This window comes from Falco biarmicus, chromosome 7 (genome assembly GCF_023638135.1).
Source record: "Falco biarmicus isolate bFalBia1 chromosome 7, bFalBia1.pri, whole genome shotgun sequence".
In the NCBI taxonomy this organism is placed as follows: Eukaryota; Metazoa; Chordata; class Aves; order Falconiformes; family Falconidae; genus Falco; species Falco biarmicus.
Genome location: NC_079294.1, coordinates 31990330 through 32011325, shown reverse-complemented (window position 1 = coordinate 32011325; position 20996 = coordinate 31990330). Strand labels below are relative to the sequence as shown.

Genomic DNA, 20996 nt, shown 5'->3' with positions numbered 1-20996 from the left:
GGTTTGGGGTCCCACCATAAAAGTGTGCAGGAAGCCTCACAATTTGGGATTCAAAAAACAATGGGACAAATTGGTAGAATAAAAATCAACGAAATACTATTAATTATCAAGAAAATATCTTTAGCTCAGGATGGTCCTGAACTATAAATTGTTGCAAGCTGAGAAAGTGCTGCTGACTCACATCATTACTGTTTCCTAAGGATCCTTTCCTGGGTACTGTTGGTTTAAGCTTGTTTTGGGTTTTTTTTTGTCTATATAGAGCTTTATCTGTTGTCCAGTCAGTTTGCACCGAATTTGGAAAGTTTTCAAGTTATGATTTCTGTAACATGTTGTTCTTTATAAATAATCTCCTGCACCTTGTCACCTTGCTGTGTCACTGTGGTGTCCAGTTGGTACAAACGTGCTGGGCTGGATTCCCCTCCATGCCAGGCCTGGCACAAGTCCTGCACAGAACACTTAGCCTCCTCCAGGCCCCGGTTGAAGATTGCCTTCACTGCCACATCATTTACAAGCCCCGGACAGTGTCATTTGGTAACAGCCTTGGCCCTCATATTCACCTAGATGGAACTTTGGTCTTTACTGACTATGGCCTAGTTGTATTATATTGCCTTATGCTACATGGAATGGATACCACAACATCCAGAATCTTCTCAAAAGCCTGTCCTAATCACTTCCCTTTTTTCCAAAACAGCTTGTGAGCGCAAGAATGCAGAGGCTGCAAGACTCCTGGTGCAATACAATGCTGACACCAACCATCGTTGCAATCGAGGATGGACTGCTCTCCATGAGGCTGTCTCCCGAAATGACCTGGAGATTATTGATATCCTTGTGAAAGGAGGTGCAAAGATCGAGTCTGCAAATGCCTATGGGATCACTTCTTTGTTTGTGGCAGCTGAGAGTGGGCAGTTGGAAGCTTTGAGATACCTCGCAAAATGTGGTGAGTACAGCTGTGCCATTAAATGCCTTTACTGCTTTCATTCTTCATATTTCAAAGTTGCCATTAATTCTCCCTGGCTCAGTTTTTCTGCTTCTGGAGACAAGGCCTAGCCTTCAGAGGTGCTGAAACCCTGTTGTTCCAGGTGGCTGAATTGTGTAGGGTCTTCCAGTGAGCATGGCCCAGACACGTCCGCTTCTTCAGCATCCATTCATGGTCACCTACTTTGGGAAGTAATATCGTGCTCTCTAATTACACTGCCTGATTGAAAACCCATATTGCTGCACACACGTAGCCTAAAATCCAATCAGTCATAAAAGATAACTGTAGGTGGTAATAGATGTCAGAAGCTGAACATGAGCCAACCCCATCTTCTCATGAACATGTGCAGTGATGGGCAAGGTTAGCTGTCCTCCATTAATGAATCCTGCTGAAAATAGATAAATACTATTGTATAGTTAATGGATTTACACCAAGGAGAAGCAGACTTGCTCTCTCTGTGTGTATATGTTCAAACATGTGAACAGAGTGAATTTGATTCTAGTTTACACTAAATCTACCTTTTACTGCTCCACTCATGTAAAACAGCTTTAAAATAAGCACAACGTACTTTACTACTCTTCTGAGGCATATTTTATTTTCACTGTGGGCTAATATCTTCAATGTAGGTAACAGCTGGGCCCTGCACTTGTGAAATAAGAGCTAAACAGCAATGAAGATAAGAAAAACTTCTGAAGCAGTTAGTATGGCTAAAATATGAGTTGGGGAACAAAAAATGTGTTCTGCTGTCCAGCTAGCATTCTCAAGTCAGTTTTATGTGACCAGTTAGTCCACCACACTGCCTACAATTTTAGAAACTAAGCCAGGATGTGATTTGTGTTTCAACTTAGATAGATATTAAGATTTCCGTAAAGTTCAATTTTGAGAAAAATACACAGGAGAAAATCCATTAAAACTGTCCAATTGTTTCAAGCCCTGGAAAGCTCCTCTGAGAATCCCAGGAATGATATCACTGCATTGTTTATGATGAGCAATGTTCATCATAAAAAAGGGTTTCTTTTTCATTTCTTTTTCATTAGGATCGTAGTCCTGTGTTATGTTTTGTCACTGCAATTCTCCTGATGTTTCCAGCTACATCTTCAAAGGGCCAAATACAACACAGATGTTTCAGTTTGGGGCGAGAGCACAGGGAAATGTTCTCTTTGGCAAGGAGTTTTCATGATCAAATGGGAGACTGATTGGCTCCTCTATTGGAGTTTAAAAGCAAAACTCCAGTGAAATGTCATTCCCATTTAGGATACACATAGAGCAGCCCTCCTGAGGACAGCACAGTACAGCATACTACAGTCAAAACCCAGGCTTCCAGGCCTTAAATATCTAGCACAGAAAAAGCTAGAATCCAAATTGTTTGTGGCCAAAAAGTATTAGGTCTTGGTTTATTCATGCAAGTTGTTTATTAAGCCAAATACACGCTAGAGCTCCAGAAAAAAATGCCCCAAATAATCTAGTAGCTCATGAATAATGTTCATCTTTTTTTGGTAAAACCTACCATTCGGAGCCTAACTGGAACCCTTGTGAAGTGATGTGGCCTTAGGTGTTGAGTTTTGAAATGAAATAAATTTTCATTGAATAAGGCATGACCAAAGCTGATTAGAATTGTTACTCAATACCATGCAGATGTCATGTTATAGAGTACTCTTTTGGCCTGGCTATGTACTAAAACTAAAATATAGTGTAAATAGTATAAATGTACTGATAGCGTGAATATATAAAAAGTATAAATAATATATTTAAATATAAATAAATGTATATCATAAATATATAATCATAGAATTATGGAGAGCATCTTTTGATGTTATCTAGCCCAAACTCCAGCTCAGGAATAATCTATATACATTGTATAAACTCATAAATTCAAATGGAATTATTGTATCTAAAGAAAAGGCCATGCTATATAAATAATTTTATAGTTTTAAAGTTTTTTGCCTTTGAGCTGCAGCTGAATGGAGCCTAGAATCATGATTGGGAGCTAATAGTCACCACCCATGTTAAACTCTCCCTCATAAAATTCACATCATATTAAAAACCAGTGGAAAGCTATGATGTATCACCTCTGATATGACCTCATTCACATCCCGGTCCAGCACATTTTGTAGCTTCAGTGTCATGGAGATGTATGTGTCCATTCAAAGCATGTTGCTTCCACCTGATTTTAACCTTTTGGTGCTACAAAGGTTTTCTTCCTTCCTAGGTGCTGATATAAATACTCAAGCCAGTGATAACGCCTCTGCTCTTTATGAAGCCTGTAAAAATGGACACGTACCTATCGTGGAATTTCTTTTGTCCCAGGGAGCAGATGCTAATAAAGCCAATAAGGATGGCCTGTTACCTCTTCACATAGCAGCCAAAAAAGGGATTTGCGAGTAAGTTTTAGTTCATTTCATAGTTTCATCTTTTAGACAAGAATCTGAAGTCCTTATTAAAAGGAGATTGGAATGTTCTAGATCTAATTGTGAACATGGGATGCTGCCACTTGGGAGCTGGTCTTTCTGCTTGCACAGCTCAGGCTGGAAATGAAGAACGTGTTTGCAGGTTGGGATGGTCTAGGATGGGGTGAGCAGGAATGTGGGTGCAAGATTCCTTTAGCTTTGCCAAGATGTCACCTATTACAACTAAAAAGACTCATGTATCTTGGAGCAGATTAAATTGAGCTCCAGAAAATATGCTTGAGACAGAATAAAAAAAATCTGTGTGTGTGCATGTGTGTAGGGGTAGGAGTTAGTCCTCATTTTTTCCTACATGAGCCCATTGTGATTCTCCTGTACAAGCAGAACATGCTGCATTCACCTCTGGTATGTCCAGGTTTTATTAACAATAATTCAGATGCTGACAGCAGGAAGTGGTTAAGTGAATCTCTAGGGCATTGGAAAGATTGTTGCTAGAATATGGTGTCCAGTTCTGGTATCCTCCCCTTCAGAACCCTTTCAGGAAATTGGAAAGGCTTCAGAAAAGAAGTACAAGAATTACTCATGATCTGGAAAATATACTCTATTAGTGAGTGATTAAATGACTCTTAAATATAACAGACAAACGCATAAAAAGATCTAGTGGGATCTTTTTTTTTTCTGAAGTAAAATGTGTTTGGGATAGAGCTGAGCACACTTTGAACAGTGAGAAAAGTAACTAATGGAAAAATAACCAGGAATTGAGTAGACTTACTAGTCCTCTGAAGCAGAAGTGTTTATAGGAGAAACTCTACAGCCTGTGATAAAGGATATCAATTTAGAAAATGCTGTCTAGGGATCGGATTGTTGCACTGTCATGGAAATATTGTTGACCTAGCTCTTTCAAGACCTGAGACATTGGAGTATGCTTCTGAGGATGAACTCCTTAGCATTCTGATCCTAGGGCAAGTTATAGCTCCTGCCTTTAACCCCTCACTGCTGGAAGGGTGAGTGACCCACAGCCATTTTGCAAAATACAGTCACATTTCACAGTGACAGACCCTTTTGGTGACTGTAGCAAATTCTTCTGTCACAGCTTCTATCAAAATCCTTTCAGCAATAGTCAAAGGAAAGAGTATATCCAACTGCAAAGACTGCTTCTGGATAGTAAAGCTAACTTTGCAGACAACTGTAGGAGCAGATTCTTATATATTTCACAGTGCCTGGGGAATGAAAAATTTTGACTGCACTACGCCTTCCCATAGCATCTTTTATCCTAGTGTTTAGGTCTTCTTGGGAATCCCTATTAAGCTTCTCAAATCACTTTGATAGGCCTGAAGATAATAATTTTCTGCAGTTGGAGTAGGCCTGCTTTGTGTGCAAGCTGTGTATTCTAGAGGGCAGCCCAGTGTGTGTTTATACGCATACAGCGTGTACATGAATACCCTACATAGACTAATGCAGGCATGATTCAAAATTTTCTCTGGGGTTTGAGCTACAAAGACATTTTCTTGAAAAAAACCCCACATTTTAGATGAGAAATGTGCCAGAGACAGAACCCAGCTTTAGTTGCTCACTTTCAAAAAAAGTTCATCTGAAAATACAGTAAGTCGATCTGAGTCCAATTTGTATATAGAGTCTGCACCAGCTCTCTGAATCTTCTACTCCCCTCAATAGTTCCTCACCCTGACCTGAAAAGAAATTTACATGGAAACTCTACAAGCTGAGTCCATCCCCATGTTATGAAGGAAAGTGCCTGGTTCAGATCTCACATCTGTTTATTCCCAACACCCAGCAGCATAAATGAGACCAGAATTTAGCCCAAACTCTGAGTTCCTTCACTTGTAAAAAACTGAGCACAAATATTTGTGCACAACTGCTGCAAACTAAGTGCAAAAGAAAGAAAAAAGAAAAAAATTTCTGCTCTTATAAATATTTATCTAAATGACAAAGCTTTAGCCCAATTGGCTGATCATTCTTAATTCCTTTGGTATTCAGTAAAATAACACCCTTCACGGTGACCTCTCTTTGTATTCCTGCAGATTTAATACGTAATTCTGCAGGAATTCCACGCTTCAACTTTTTGCCAGAGCACGAAGGCTCCCTACCATCAAAAAGCCAAGAATGCAGTCCCAAGGCTCAACTGTCAACTCTTGTTGCTTGGTGTTTGTTTATTTTAAGTGACACCTTGTCAATACTGACCTGAAATTCATAAGGGTCATCTCATCGGCTGTAGGACAATCACAAGCAGTTATTTAACTCCTCCCCCCTCGGAACTGAGATGCTGAGAAGGGAAGACTTTGTGAAGTGTGGGCAAATTTATCAAGTAAATGAAAGCCATTAAATTTTTGGCACATTCATGCTAAGGATGCTCTGCCTCATATATATATATATGCCTTTCCATATAGTTTCTAACAAATAGAAATTACAAAAACAGGTGCCAGGGATAAGGGGAAACTTGGCACTATTTCAAAACTGTACATGAGGCTCAGCCTTGTGATGGACGTAGGATGTAGCCTGGCGTGTCTGGCCTTGGCTGCCTTCTCCCTCTAGACAGACAGGAAAGACTGCAGAAGTGGAGGCACCATATTACTGAACCGACCCGCTTTGGAGGATGAGGAAGAGAGACGATTCAAGCCTCGAAATGAAACTGATACAAATGTGATGCTTCTTGTTTTTCCTCCCAAAATAAATGTGGGGTACAGGGAGTGTACTGAGGCCTGGGACACTGCAGCATTTGGATGCAGAGTCTCAGCATGGCACCCCTATGTTGAGTTTCAGGCCTCCCTTGCAGACAGAAATGACGCAGTGCCTCTTTAACTCAGATGTGAAGAGCTGGCTGAAGCACATATGCTGGAGAGAAAGAACAAAACAGACCCTTAAATCTTCAAAACAGTTGATCATGGGATGACTAATGCTGGTACTTGGCATGGTCCTCGCAGTGCTCTGTGCCCTTTTTGTTATTACGGCTCTTACAGAACATTTGCTAATGGTGGGAAGTTGCCAGCTCACCAGCGCCCAAACCTCCTGCTCCCTGGTGAGCATCAGAGTGCTGGAAAATGAGTGAGGCTGCTTAGAAAAAAAAAAAAGAAAAAAAAGGTGTTTGATTTCCCAAGATATTTACATATTTTAAAAGACTTTTTGTTTAAAAATGATATGTAGAAGTAACTTAGAGACATCAACAGTCCAACACTTAAATAGGAACATAATCCTGTAAAGTGTTATGCATCTTCAACTCTTATTTCAGCTCCTGGGAGCACTGGAGGCTCTGTCTTTCACAGGATCATTCAGTGTATCACAAAGAAAGGTCTTCCTGAGACTAGCGTTTACATTTGGCTTAGTTCATTATGTAAATATACGTTTGAGGGCTGAGTGTTGGGACCAGGCATTGCAGTCAAGCTGAAGATGTGCAGCATTTTAAAGGAGACATGCTACATGGTAGGAAACTGAGATTTGCATGTTTGAAGAACTGTTGACCGCTGGATAAAGTCTGCATGGAAGGAAGAAGAGGAGGAGAAGGTGTGCTTAGCATGCTGGCTCCTACAGGTTTCATTTTAGATATCCCTCTCTCTCCACAGACAACATACAGGGAACATGAGCATCTCCTGAGACAGTAGGCAGACTCAGGCTGGATGGTCCCTAGTCTTTCTGGAAGTAGCTTAAGGTGACTGGTCTGTATTTACAGAATCAACCTAGTGCCTTGGCTAAACCATCCAGTTTTACATGCAGGAAATGAGGGTTTAACCCAAAGGACTGGTCATGCAGCTCCATTGGCACCTATGGAGAATAAAACTGATCACAGATTTGCAACTGTGGGGCTCCTGCACATCATGTGTTTGAACTTCATGTTACAGAACGAGAGCAGCTTGATTTATGTTGCTGTGTCTGAGGCCACATCACACTTTCCAATAGCAACCCCTGATTACTGGGGTTTAGGACTTGGCTGTACATTTTTTCTCCCTGGGCTAAAGCATGGAAACCAGCCTGGAAAATATTTTTATTTCTTTTTCTGTCCTTTCCTAATTATCTTTTTGGCTCCCCATGATCTGGGATGGATGTTGATAGTCCCATGAATTTGCCACAGCCAAAAGCCACACAGTGAGAGCCTCCAGGATGGAGATCAAGCTAGGGTAATAACTGAATCGTAAAATTGGGCAGGGAGGCTTGGGAACCAAATATGTAGTTTGTTCTAGCTCAGTCCTGCAGAGGAATGTTTGATTTCACCCCATTCTGTCTCAAGCCTCTTGCTGTGGCTGTGACCCATGAGGCCTGCCAACATCTTGTGTTAGTGCCCTTCTCTGCTGAGCAATAAAACATAAAACAATGCCGATGAAGGTGGGGAGATACAGCCTCTCTGCTGGCACCTCAGGCCATGCACCTGTTCCTCCAGTCCTACCCACAGCATGCCGATGAAGGTGCAGAACATCTGGGAGATCCTGGCTGGGCGTCTGCCTTTTGGGCTGGGGCACCTAAGACAAGTTACAACAGGGTAGGTGAGCGCCAGCACATCATCTCTTCCATTGTAACTCCCCCTGTAGCTGCCACTATCTCATAGAAACTGGGTGATAATTTCAAAAAACACCTGTTCCTCCAGGAAAGAAGGAGTCACGCAAGTGACAGTTTCGGCAAGGTAGGAGCACAGGGAGTTGCTGACAGGTTTCAAGTTCACACTTTAGTTTCTCTCAGAGAGAGTTGTTCCTGTGCCTGAGTTGGCAGGCTCTCTCCGGTGGTTACAACCATACAGCTATGATTTGCTGTATGGTTGTAGATCCCCTAGGTCCCCTAGAGCTCACTGCTGTTCATTGACTCTCCACCTGACAGGATTGTCTCCATGCTGATCCCTGTGACCAGCCGCACCCGTGTCAAGCGTAGTGGCATCAGCCCCCTGCACTTAGCAGCTGAACGCAACAATGATGACATCTTGGAAGAGCTGATCGATGCTGGCTATGATGTCAACACCACCCTCTCCAATGAACGGTCCTGCCTTTACGAGGACAGACGCACCACCCCTCTTTATTTTGCTGTTTTTAATAACAACATCTATGCCACAGAGCTCCTGCTGCAAGCTGGAGCCAACCCCAATGTTGACCTCATTAACCCATTACTCATCTCCATTCGCCATGGCTGCCTGAAGACCATGAAACTGCTCCTTGACCATGGAGCGAACATTGATGCCTATATATCAAGCCATCCCACCACATTTCCAGCTACCATCATGTTTTCGATGAAGTACCTTTCCGTGCTGAAGTATCTCCTGGATCTGGGCTGTGATGCAGGTTCCTGCTTTGAGTGTCAGTATGGAAACGGCCCACACCCTGCATTAAATTACAGACGGGACAGACTTAACGATCCTCAGCTGTCCAAGGAGCCAACCATAGTACAGGTAAGCACTGCCTGTCTACCCACAGTACTTCTGAGGACATCTCCTACTCACGTATCCTGCAAATTTTAATGCATTTTTTCTCCCAGATTTCCTGTGATAGAAGATGCCTTCCCTCCTACTTTATTAACAGAAAAAAAGGTTCAGTGAAAGTCCTTGAATGTTCCAAGTCCATGTTCAATGACAGCAGGGTGGTAGGCAACAGCCGCTGTGGCCCTGGCTTGAATCTGTAGTGAATTATGGCCATCTTGACAGCTTTGCTGTCAGATCTACAATATTCTTTTCCTTTGGACCTGAGGTGCCAGGAATAAAGCATGTTTTCTTGATAGGCAGTGTCATATGGGCAGTAACATATGGACAGTAGCATATGGGCAGTAGAAACCTGCTTGTTCTATTTGCCCTATAAGATTTGTTTTGTCTGATACAGAATTTAAGCTCCTAGTTAAATTAGAATTGTCTAGTGCTTCTCTTTATGAGGGTAAACTAATGAATGTAAATAGTTGCAATTCCCCAGTTTACTGAACAAACAGCCATGGTGAGAGAGCGTAAATCATTACATTAGCTATATGACTGTGCATTATATTTGAAGTTTTCAAAAGACGTTAGGAGATGTAGATCCATGATTTCATATGTTCAAAGCCCCTTACAGATTTTAGATATCCACACTTTACACGTGTATCTTTGCAGTCCTTTCCGAATCTCAGCTAGGCTCAGCTTCTGTTGGGCTGGAATTGAACTATCAATTCCTTAAAGAACTTTGCAGAATCTCAGATTACACCTGGGTTTTTTTCTGATCTCTGTGTGCTGACTCCAATCAAAATTTTCTACCCTTCAACATGCAACACAACAAAGAAATCTCAGCATGGCAGTCTTTCTATTTTGCAAAGAAGCAGGGAAGAAATAAATCACCTTCTATCTAGTTTAAGTGTAATTTTGAGGGATTCAGAAGAAAGTGTCATTTAGCCCAAAGAGGTTGTCACTAATAAATGCTCCTTGGTAATGGAAAGAACAAAGGAAGACATTAATAGATCATAGGAGATCTTGACCTTTTTATTAGTCCTGTCTTCCAAAAGACTTTACTCTCTAGTAATGTGTCTGGGAAAAAATGAATAAAAAGAAATCTTAGAAAGAGGATTGTAAGAATCCATCAAAATAATCTCTTATACCAAACAGAGCTGACTTCTCCTTGAGAGCGTTTGTCACAACAAAATTCCTTCAGGATACTACACTTTTGTCAAAGAAGAAATAATAAAATACATCATCTCCAGTTCTTGAACTGTGATATAGTAGCATGTAGAGTGAACAGAGAGCTGGAATTCCAAGGCAAGGAGAGACAGTTTGTCTGTAGCCCTCTGTTGTATCCTAGCCACTCAAAACCCGTTCTGTTTTTACTTATTTAAGGACATTTCACTCTGGATCTCACCTACAACTACTTTTAGTGCCTAACAATATATTAGGTCATCACCTTAATGGTCAGACCATGTGAAGCAGAGGTAGCAGAAGCTGTATCAAATCATATTAGTGCCTAGAACCAGTGAGAGGCAAATGCATACCGAAAAGAAGCAATCCCTTCCCGCCAATACTTTTTTAAATTTGCTTCCTTTACTGCTAGGAATTTGGCTAATGAAAGTAAGGCTTGTGTGGTATAGCTTCATAATATAGTTGTGATATGTTTTGTATTCTGAAATACAGAATGTATCTTATGAAACTATAGCTTTTTCCACACAAAATGCGTACATTTTTTATTTTATTGTATATGATTATGGAAAGATAATAAATCTGAAAGCTTAGTCTTTACACAGTAAAGACCATGAGCTACTGGAAGTGGATTTGAAAAATGAATATCTATAAATCATTACTGTTGCTACTAAATTAATGTGTGCTGGAGAGAGCAAACACAGGGAAATGGTTGCTGTCTCACTGCACCACGTTTCCAGAATTGCAATGTCAGACCCGTGAACACGGAGGGTGAGGTGTCCTACTGCCGCGAGAGGGCATTCGGGGGCCTGCCAAGAGGCATGCTCGGAGTCGCTTTGTCCCTGAGTCAGTCCCTTTGCCTGTAGCTGCAGGTTTGCATAATTTTGCTTCATTTTGTTGTGCCTTTTTTCCTGCAACATGTTTTGGAATATTTTTATTTCAGAGAATGTTTTTGCAGACTGAGCTTGTGAATAGGCAAGAGAGAAAAAGGCAGGCCAGGTCTCTGGCAGAGACAAGAAGAGGAAAGCAGTGAGATTCAGTGTTTTATTGCCCTACACATGTGTCCTCATTTAACTCGATAATGTGGAGTTACTGCTTGGAAGTGGTAGTGCAGATCCCCAGCTTGCACATCCTATAAGTAACTGCGTGGCAATGGCATATGCACTGGAGAATGCAGCCAGATATTCTAAACCAAACTTCCTGTAAGTGGTCCAGGTAGGAAGCTGTAGGTTGTCCACTGGGATCCTCCCAACATTACTGTATCTAAATTTCCTGGGAAACACTACAGGGTGGTGCTCAGTGGAAAAAAGAAAAAAAGTCAGAAGAGTAATAAACACCTCTGTGAATGCTGTCACCTTGAATAAAATGGCCTTATAATTTTCTGCAGCTTTATTCTTTCCAGGGTGAGGTAATATAACTTTAATTCTGAGTAAGGGTATCCACACAAAAGTTTAATGCATTTTGATTTAGGGCTCATGCATGTGTAATAAAATTTGATTTTTGATTTTTTTATTAGATAGTTACAGGAGCTTAAACTGAAAGAGATTTAAGCTGGTGCGTTGTCTTTCCTGTTTGTGGTGGGCTTGGAGGGTGGTTGCAGACAGTCTCAGTGACTAAAGTGATCGACGGTGTTTAAGCCACCATCATCCAATTGGGTTTGGCCATGTGCCTGAGTTCTTACCCACACAGCATGATGCAATTCATGTTAAATTTTCTGTCTGCTCACATGCAGATACATCCATAGATATCTTCGTCATATGCAGCACCTTAACAAGAGATAGATGAAGCTGTCTGGTGTATTATACTTAGTTAAAGTGGAAAGAGAAGTCGCTACTTTATTGATATGAGACTGCTAAAAGTCAGGTCCTTAAATCTGTTCTTCAATATCACCATAAGCAGCCCTCCATGCAACAGCTCTAAGTACTCTGCAGCTCCCATGGGGGGCAACAGAAAATTTGCTTAATCCAGGACTGTGTAAGGAAGACATCACTGTATTAGGCCCAGGATAGTTCTCCCATGAGTGAGTAAAACTGCCTGGGATTCATCTGGGCAGAGATTTCCCCAGACTTGTTTCTAGTGAGGTGTTTCGTCCCCAAAAGCTGCAGATGCTAGTAGGTTCACAAGAAGCAGGAGGTGCTGTGCTTGGCCCGATCTCCCTCTTTCCCTAAGCCTCCTTTCTGCACAGTTGCCACACAGAGCCCCTCCCAAGAAGGGGAAGGGACCCAGCATGCTGGGCCACAGTGCCCTAGGCTTCATGGACCTTTCAGCAGCTCCCTCACTGGCTTGGGGCAAAACTCCTCTGCCCTCCCATTTCTGCGGAAGTAGGACCCTGTAAACAATTCAGCATCTTTTCCATGCTCCAGAGCTCGGACTTCAACAGAGGTTTGTGTCCTCCTGCTGTCACAAAGAAGGGATTCCATCTTCAGTTGCAAAAAAAAAAGTGCTTAGTTGAAGTTTCTGAAGGGAATCTGGTAATTGCCCTCACAGCTGGTATAAGGTTGGGACCACCAAAGCCCTGTTGCTATTGATGTAGATTCCATGGTGGCATTCACGTCCCACTGACTTTAGTCAATCTCTTTTTCCTTGAAGTTTTGTGAAATGGTGTCTACTCCAGAGATAAGTCGCTGGGCTGGTCCAATCATCGATGTTCTGCTGGATTATGTGGGTAATGTGCAGCTCTGTTCCCGGCTCAAGGAGCATATTGACAGCTATGAGGACTGGGCTGTCATTAAAGAAAAAGCAGGTATGGTCACCCAGGACAGAATCGGACACAAATAGTCCCGCTGCTGGAATCAAAGCCTCAGTTACCATCTCTTCTTAGTATTCACCACTTGAACTTGATAGGATTTCCCTACTGAGACTGAATTACATTTTGGACCAGGCATGAGGCAGTAGAAATTGCTGAGTGTTGCTGGGTCTGTGATGTACACCAGCTGCGGATCTGACCCACTGGGAAGGAGCATTGCCAGTGCAGGAAGGCCCATTTGGCCGCACCTGGGGTGCAGTCACATCAGGGCAGGTGGGCAGCATGACCATCTCCACAGCAGCCCAGCAGTCACCAGTGGACTTTAAAACTTCTACTAACATTCTGCTCTCCCAAATATCCTTTCCCTCAGGATCAAGTCTTTCATAGACATTATCAGTATTAGTTTCCTGGCACCAAGATAATTTTGGTACATATTACATTTATTTTCAGTGGGAAGGCTGAGTACTGTGAAGCAGCTCGTTTAAATCTTCCTAGAAAGCCCATAGCTAAGGCTGAGATGGGATACAGCACCCCATCCTCCTGCCCTGCTTCCTTCCCTATGTCATAACTCAGAATAGATGAGCTGCCACCAATGCCAGATGAATCATCCCTCTATTACGGAAAAGCCCCCTTTTTTCATTCATCCTCCCATTTTCCTCTTGACACTGACCTGGCCAAGCTGAGCTGTCCCTCTCAAGTTTAAACCTGTTCTGCTCATGTTTCTGACCTGCCTGTTTTTCAGAACCCCCACGACCTCTTTCCCATCTTTGCCGCATCAAGGTACGAAGCCTGGTTGGAAGAAACCGCATTAAACTTCTTGACACCTTGCCTCTCCCAGACAGACTGATTCGATACTTACAGCACAATTACACACAGTGACCCCAGGCACACCAGACATGCAGCAGCTTCCCGGCATGGCACTCAGCATCATCAGCATGGTGAGGGTGCACGTTGTGCATGGTGGGGAAGAATTGCTGCTGGTTTGGTCAAGCGCCCTCCAATGACTAATCTAAGAGAAATATGCTTCTGAAGCATGAGTGAGAAGAAAATGGAGGAGACAGAGAGCTAAACATGGGACTGTTGTTAGGTTTTCCAAGAGAAAACACCTATGATTCACCTCAGAGCTTGGTCTGCAAAGAACAAAAAATGAAAGCCAGCACTGAAAAATTAGTAGTGCTGAAGCAAGTATCAGTGAGGAATTAAAAGGTATCCTGGGGCTGTGGTGGAGCTTAGTATCCTTGCTGCGATCACAATTCAGAAATTATCGAGAAACAACTTATTTGGGAAAACAATCACATTTCCTTCACTGAATGAGATTTTTATTTTAGTTTCTTTTGTACTGTTTGGATTTCTGCTAAGTGTGCTGGTTGCTAATTCTCTGATGCATTAACACCATCTTGCTAACACTTCTACTTCCATTTTTTGAACCTTTATTATTGAGTAGAATACTTGATTCTGAACATTCAAATCTCAGATCTTTTTAATAGACTAAAATTCAGAAGTTCTGATTCCTTTAGAAGTGAAGGAAAGGTTTATTTAAGGATGTATCAATTGTATCTGCGCATAGTGAATACAGTTCATTTTGTATTACATTGGCAATAAGGAATAGGTGAAATTCTGCTTGGGAAGATTTATTTTTTCTTTTTCTGGTGTAAATTAGAAGTAGCTGCACTGTAAACAGTAGCTTTACTCAGTCATGGAGCTAGTGTCAGAACAGAACAAAGCCCTAGAGGTGCAGGAACAGAAGGGAGAGGCAACACTGCTAAACCAATTTTCTTTGTTCCTCCCATGAAGATCTTGTCCCTACAAAACCCAGCCTCTCTTACCTCCTTGGACCTCCGTGGCTATAATACCATCACTGGATGAAAGAGAGATTATTTCAAAATTGTGGAAGTCAGACTTTGAGATTTATGAAAATGGATACGCAGAATTAGGCTTCCAAATCCTTATTCAGGTGCCTAAACAATGCCAGCTTGCTTGAGCCAGGTGTAGTTCCACTTGAGCCAATAGGACCACATTTGGTGTCAGATATTACTGAGGCAGAATAAAAGGCTTAGGATTTAGCCCTGAATTTCCTGATTTTGGAAGTTTGAAGTATCTATTAGCTCCCTTTGACATTGATGAAAGTTATTATCTCAGCTTCTTTGAAAATTAGGTCACCTATTTACAGCTCAGATTCACAACTGATTTATGGCAGCTTAACAAGTTACCATCTATCAGCTGAACCGCTATAATTGTCCGTGAAATTCTTTTATTGAAGTTTTTAACAAGTCACATTCCCTCACAGCTGGGGAGGCCGAGGAGCCCATGAATGGTTATTGGCAGCGACTACAGCTCAGTTGATAGGTGTGACTTGCTGAACTGATTTGATGAGTGCCTCGTTCCTGACTCGGCACCTAAGTAAGGATGGAAGAGCCTAAATTTGGAACTACGTCTTTGCAAATCTTATGCTAGAAGCACAATCCTTCTTACCTTAGGTGATAGAGTTGTTGTGCACTATGGTTTATTTGGATTCCCCACCAGAGAGCTGACAGATCTGATTTTGTTTGTTGGCCTGCATACCATCCATGGAATCAGATAGAAGTGTAAGTCGGGAAAATGCATTGCACCGGATTTTATTTGTACCGCGTTTTATACCTTAATACAGGACTAAAAGTGTGTTGCACACATACAAGTCTGTCTGGGCACACAAGTTCAGATTCTGTAATGGTTTTGTGTGAAATGTGTTCAGCACTTGTGGAACAGGACGTGAGCAGAAGAATTGGTTATAGCTATGGGCACTCTGTCCATAGCTGTCCCCTTCCCAAACACAGAAATGTTGAAAAACTAAGAGTTTCAATTCACACTGAACAAGGATCTTCTTGCAAAGCTTTGGAAACTGCTGAAATTTTGTCCAGTGACTTCCATTACTACCAGTTTAGCATCTACCCCCTTGTCTCCTGCAACATCAACAGGGAATTGCTTCAGGCTGGAAAAATACTAGGTGGAGAGAAAGGGATGGGGAACAGGAAATCTTCAGACCAGTTTTGCCAGTGAAGGCCCTGTGTTGATAAGCAAGAGCTTGAGAGAGAGAAAATCACCTGTGGAGTCTGTGCATCTCTCACTTTATGGGGCTGAGCAGTGAAGGTCTGGGTCTTACTCATATTGATATAAATCTGAAGAAAATTCCTTGAAATTAAGTGAGTGTAACAGAGCAGAGCTGTAGAGGTTGATGGATACGGACACACGGCTTGGTGGAGACCATGTACGTAAGTGCTTGTTTGGTATGCAGTGACAGTGTCCTGCAGACAGCTGACTGATTGAAGAATTCAGTCACCAGCTGCATTTATAACCACAGGGTTGGGATTTCATAAGCTATCCCAAAGTGGGAATTTCCCCTGAGCCATCAGAGTTACGTATACAAAAGCCTCTTGAGTTGCAATTTCTTTTTTTGTCCTTTGAGAAGTTGAAACTGGGTTTGAGTGGAGCAGATACAGAAAGTCCATTTCTTCTTTCAGCCAAGAGACCTTTATGCCTCTATAGGAAGACCCGTGTCCTGTTTGCTCTCCACCATTTGTCCTGAGCAGGAGAGTCCCTGAGCTGCAGAGCACTGGTCTGATGGGAATGTACCGCACCTGCAGGAAGGATAAGTGCACATTCTGCACCGAAACTGAGAGGAAAGTCGATTAGAGGGGGAATCTGGTAATTACAGTGTTATTAATTCCTTTCTGCTTGACCCTTAGAGCAAATCTTCACATGTTCAGTTTACATTTATTTGCACTGAAATGGAGCTCACTACCTCTCCACTCCAGTCATTGACACAATATTTTGTGCACAATACTGAATCTGTACAAATTCAATGTGCATTTAATGCATCTGTCTAGAAGTTACTGTGAAAAGACAAATACCCTAAAACCCAAACAAACCAGGCTTTGTAAGCAGATCAGTAGTTCTAGTGCAAGGTAAAGTGGCTTGTTTTTACTGAGTGTGATAGATAGACTCCTTCAGAAATGATGACTTTATGTGAAATGTTCTAGGAATATTTCATGACCAGGTTACTGTACTTTTTTTTTACTGCAACATGTGCAATTCACTTGATGTTCTTGTGCACTTTTTTTGATTTTTTATTTCATTTTGTATGAAAGCTTTTTCATTTACCTCTCCCTTCCCCTTATTTATAAAAGCTGTTGTGGTTTTAACAGTTTAAATTTGCATTGTTGTAGTAAATAGCAGCTCTTGAATGTTATGTTTCCATCTTTCAAACTATGAATAAACAAGTAGATTCTGAAGGGCTATCAGCTGTCCTGAATAGCAACACCAAACAACCGAACACAAAAATAGCCAGGAAAGGTCTGAATCATTCCAAGCTTGAACAATTAATAATTTTGACGTTAATCTCAGGGGTGGGAGAAGAGTAAGTATTGCTAGAGAGGAGAAAGAGTTGCTATTCTTTGTAACTTTGGAAAGTCTCACACATCCCCATTCAGTGGTTTTGAATATACTTAACAATTGTTTTCTGGTCATTTGTGTTTTACTTCACTGCTGCTCCAGTTCAGAACCTCAGCAAGAGCCACTGCCTGCCCTGGGCTGGGGAGGGAAGTTCCATGTAACAAAGGATTTTAAGGATTTTAAAAAGTAACATCAGTTTAAATCTGAGGGCAAATGCATAAGTATCTGTGTGCCAGAGGTAATTTGAAATGGTCTGGTTCAATCCTTCATCATAACTTAAAAACATGCTATTCTACTACAAGGAAATTGTACAGCAATATACATTTAAATATGAAGCAGTTAAAAAGAAGAAAAAGAAAACAAAGAATTTAATATCGAAAAAAGTAGAAACTTGATTTTAACTCTCTTCTTTCTCTGGATTTCTTCAGAAACAGAATTTCTACAGAGGCTGTCCACTTTGCCAAGTATTTTAATTTCGATAGAAATTCATATTCTGGTGTGATACACAGCATTTTCAAATTTCCTTTCTGAACTCATGCAGGAACACTTGCCCATGGCAATCATGGCAATACCTGGGCTTCGTTCCACAACCTGCTCTGGTCACCCAGATGGAAATCCAGACCTATGCCAAGGACGCTGCTCTGCATTGACAGCACTGAGACAGAGTTCAGCATCTGGTTTCAACTGGATTACAACAGTGACACAGAGCTAGCTATTGGTGTGAGAAAACATCCCTATTTCTATGTAAAAAATTCCTTGCCTACAGCTTTGCAAATTAAGAGCCATAGCTCTCCTCCCAGTAACTTACACAGGGGTACTGCCTCTGGTTTCTGTTCATCAGCTTGTGGAGGGGGACAGAGTCCTCCTATGGACTTCCCCCCAACCCCCCTCAAAAAAAAAAAAAAAAAAAAAGACAAAACCGGAAAGACATCTTAGTACATTCATATCTTCATTTCTGGATCAAGAGCTAACGTGATGTCTTTAACCCTTAGATCAGCTTTTTATCAGCTTGCATGTAGTTGGCAGGTACGTGCTACCAAAGCCAATTCCTGCTGTCTCTCCTATAGGCATAGTCCATACAGGCTTGATACACGTTTTAAGTGCTGGTAGCAGGGAGAAAACAATGAAAGCAATCTCCATTTCTAATTTTGATCTGCTGGACTAACACATTACAGCTGTTGTTTCCATAAAAAGTAAACATTGGCGGGATATATTGTGAGGTTTGGGGAAAGAATGAGCTACCTGTAGCCTGAGAGTAGTTTATATCCTAATGAAAGTTGCAACTTGGTTATATAAGACCAAACCCCATCAAAAGATGCAAAATGATACTCTACAACTGCTTAAGATGGTAATTCTTTCATGACTGCAATGCGCTCGAAAGAAGTGTTGCCTGTTTTTCCCCTTGTGGATAGGGAGCTACACTAACCAGAGACCAAGCTGATCAAGGCCACTTTTTATTGAATCCTTGGAGAACTTCTTGTTAGCTTCAGCAAGAGCAGCTTCAGGCCCTGGGAGATCACCGGCATCCGTTCTCTGGCCCCTTCCCCCCCATTAATACACTTCTCTTGACCTCAGTGATTTACTCCAGTATAACTGAATAGATATACATGCCTGCAATATTAAACCTTTCAGATCTCATGTTCTGTGCCTTAGTACCACTGCCTCCATGGGCATAAGAAAAATCTAACTCAGAAAAATCCCGTTAACTTTTCTAACACTAATTTGTTAAAATAATTGGGAAAACACCAGGCAAATAATTTGCAGACAGGTCTTGTGATCGTATCTTAAAATCAGGCAAAATAAAAGATGCATGTGAGCCAGAAATCAAGGCAGGCTATTCCATGCAGTTTTTTCGTCTATCATATTTTATGGTTTTGTATTCAACAAATACAATTTCTCATTTGTTCCTTTGAATGCAAACAGTTCCTAATGTGGAAATTCGTGCTGCTTCCATTTGCACCAGCTTAGTGCTAGGTAATTTTCCAGAGAAATAATTTGCAGTTTACATCACTCTGAATAGGCAGAGGTTTCAGCCCTCATATCTGCCCACCAGTTGCAAATCAAACTTGTGTCTACCCAATGGGGCAATAATAAACAGACTGCATTTGCAGAATCACCAAAATAAAATTACCTCTTTTCTTCCCTTAATTTTTTCTTTTAATTCTCTCACTATTTACATACAAGAAGAGCTTAAATCAATTCACAAAGTGTGATTCCTACATTAAATACTGTCCTTCCAGTCTCTTGCATGCAAAAGGAAGTGACCTGAATATCTTGACTTCTCTGGAATTACTTTAAAGTACAAAAACTCTTTGAATGGGTTTAATTCATTTCATTTTGCTGCTGCTGCCGCAGGGCAACCCCGGAAAGATGTTCCCACATGGAGGAGGTCTCCTAGGTGTTACAAGTGCGGCTATGAATGGCCCGCAGCCCCGCTCGCCACAGCTCAGACAATGCCTGTCGATGAAAGAGCCCTGGTTTGCCTCATGCTCCGTGCCACCAGCTTCGTAAGGCTTATTCCCAATTTACACGTGTACCAAGGGGAGAGTCGAGCCCAATAGCTTCCCAACAGTTACTAATTCGCTCCAGCCCGCCCACGAGGAAGAGGGTGCGATTGCTGACCTCCTTCCCACTGCTGCTCCACGCTGTCAGCAGCTCACGCCTGGTGCCCAACCGGGCATTTCAATGCACTCTCAGGAGCTGTTGTGTTCAGCGTGACTCTGACACCCCCTGGCTAAAGATAGCCAAAAACATTGAAGATTGGCGGGGGGACGGCGGGCTTGGTGGGGATGGGTTTCAAAACCACAGGCCTATAGAGTTTCTGCCCTGTGCCCTCGGCCTCCTTGCAGAAGGGCGGCACCTCCGCTGGCAGCGCAGCCACACTCTTCCTCCACAGCCCCAGCCCTGGAAAGGGCGATGGGGGCAGCGTGCTGGGGGGCTGGTACACCCCCAGCCCAGGGCAGGGGAAGGGGCAGCAGGTCCAGGCACCCACCCGACCCGAGAGGACCCCGGCAGGGTCCTTCTCCCCAGCATGCGGAGCAGGCTCAGGGGGGCTCTCTGGGCCAGCAGCATCCGGGCTCCGTTTGCTTTTCTTCCCCTCATAGGGAGGAGGGTCTCTGGGGGCTGGGACCCCCTCGGGGCCAGCAGGAAAGGCCCTGGCTGGCAGGCTCTGGGCTGGCCGTGGCTCTTCCCAGAAGGAAGCGGGGAGCTGTCGCTTCCTCATGGGCACCTGGTCCGGCCTGGTGGCCTCAGGGTTTTGCTCCTGCAAGACCCGTTCCCCGGCGAGGTTCTCCTCAGCCTCAGCAGTCTGTGGCACCTTCTCGGTGGCAGCTCCGCCAGGGGGGCTGGGGTCAGGTGCCTCAGGCTGGGGGCCCCGGCCCCGGTCCTCTGCCCCCCTGCGCCAGCTGCACTCGGGGGGCTTGCTGGGGTGGCACCGTGGGATTCGGGAGTACTTCTGAGAAAACCGCTTGAGCTGCTTCTGCAAGTATTTTCTGTGGTCCACCGACCGGCGACAAGGAGCCGATTTATCCAGAGCCGCTTTGATGTCGCTGGAGGCCAGGTTGACAAAGTTCAGTAGGGTTTTTACCTCGCTGTCCGATGCCATCTCACTGGATGCACCACACGGAATTTCCCATTAAAAGTTTATAACCCGCCTTCAGTCAAACGCTGACAAACCTGCGAAACACGACAGGCAGACTTAAGAGCGGGAAGACTTGGTTCAAATAGCACCCAGCAAATGGAGGGAGGCTGGGGGGACATGTCAAACTTCTCAGCCACGCAGACAAGTTGTCCATCAGCCCTCCTCCATGCCGGCAAACTCCCGCCACGTGCCCGCAGCCCACGGCCCTGCGCCGCTGCCCCAGTGCA

The 20996-nt window shown here is 43.0% G+C and overlaps 2 protein-coding genes across 4 annotated transcripts in view; one reads left to right on the top strand and one right to left on the bottom strand.

The window, feature by feature from the left end:
- ASB2 (ankyrin repeat and SOCS box containing 2) overlaps positions 1-18481 on the top strand; it is a 28076-nt gene extending 9595 nt beyond the window's left edge. For all 3 annotated transcript variants that reach the window (XM_056347036.1, XM_056347034.1, XM_056347035.1), the window contains 5 exons: positions 692-937; positions 3186-3357; positions 8200-8761; positions 12545-12698; positions 13444-18481. In XM_056347036.1, the coding sequence (XP_056203011.1) occupies positions 692-937; positions 3186-3357; positions 8200-8761; positions 12545-12698; positions 13444-13580 (1271 nt within the window). In that variant the 3' untranslated portion in view covers positions 13581-18481. The remainder of the gene's footprint in view (positions 1-691; positions 938-3185; positions 3358-8199; positions 8762-12544; positions 12699-13443) is intronic.
- A 1382-nt stretch (positions 18482-19863) lies between these two features.
- FAM181A (family with sequence similarity 181 member A) lies at positions 19864-20733 on the bottom strand. Its single transcript, XM_056347854.1, has one exon. It carries the CDS (start codon positions 20731-20733, stop codon positions 19864-19866), a length of 870 nt encoding a protein of 289 aa, XP_056203829.1.
- Between the last annotated feature and the right edge of the window lie 263 nt (positions 20734-20996).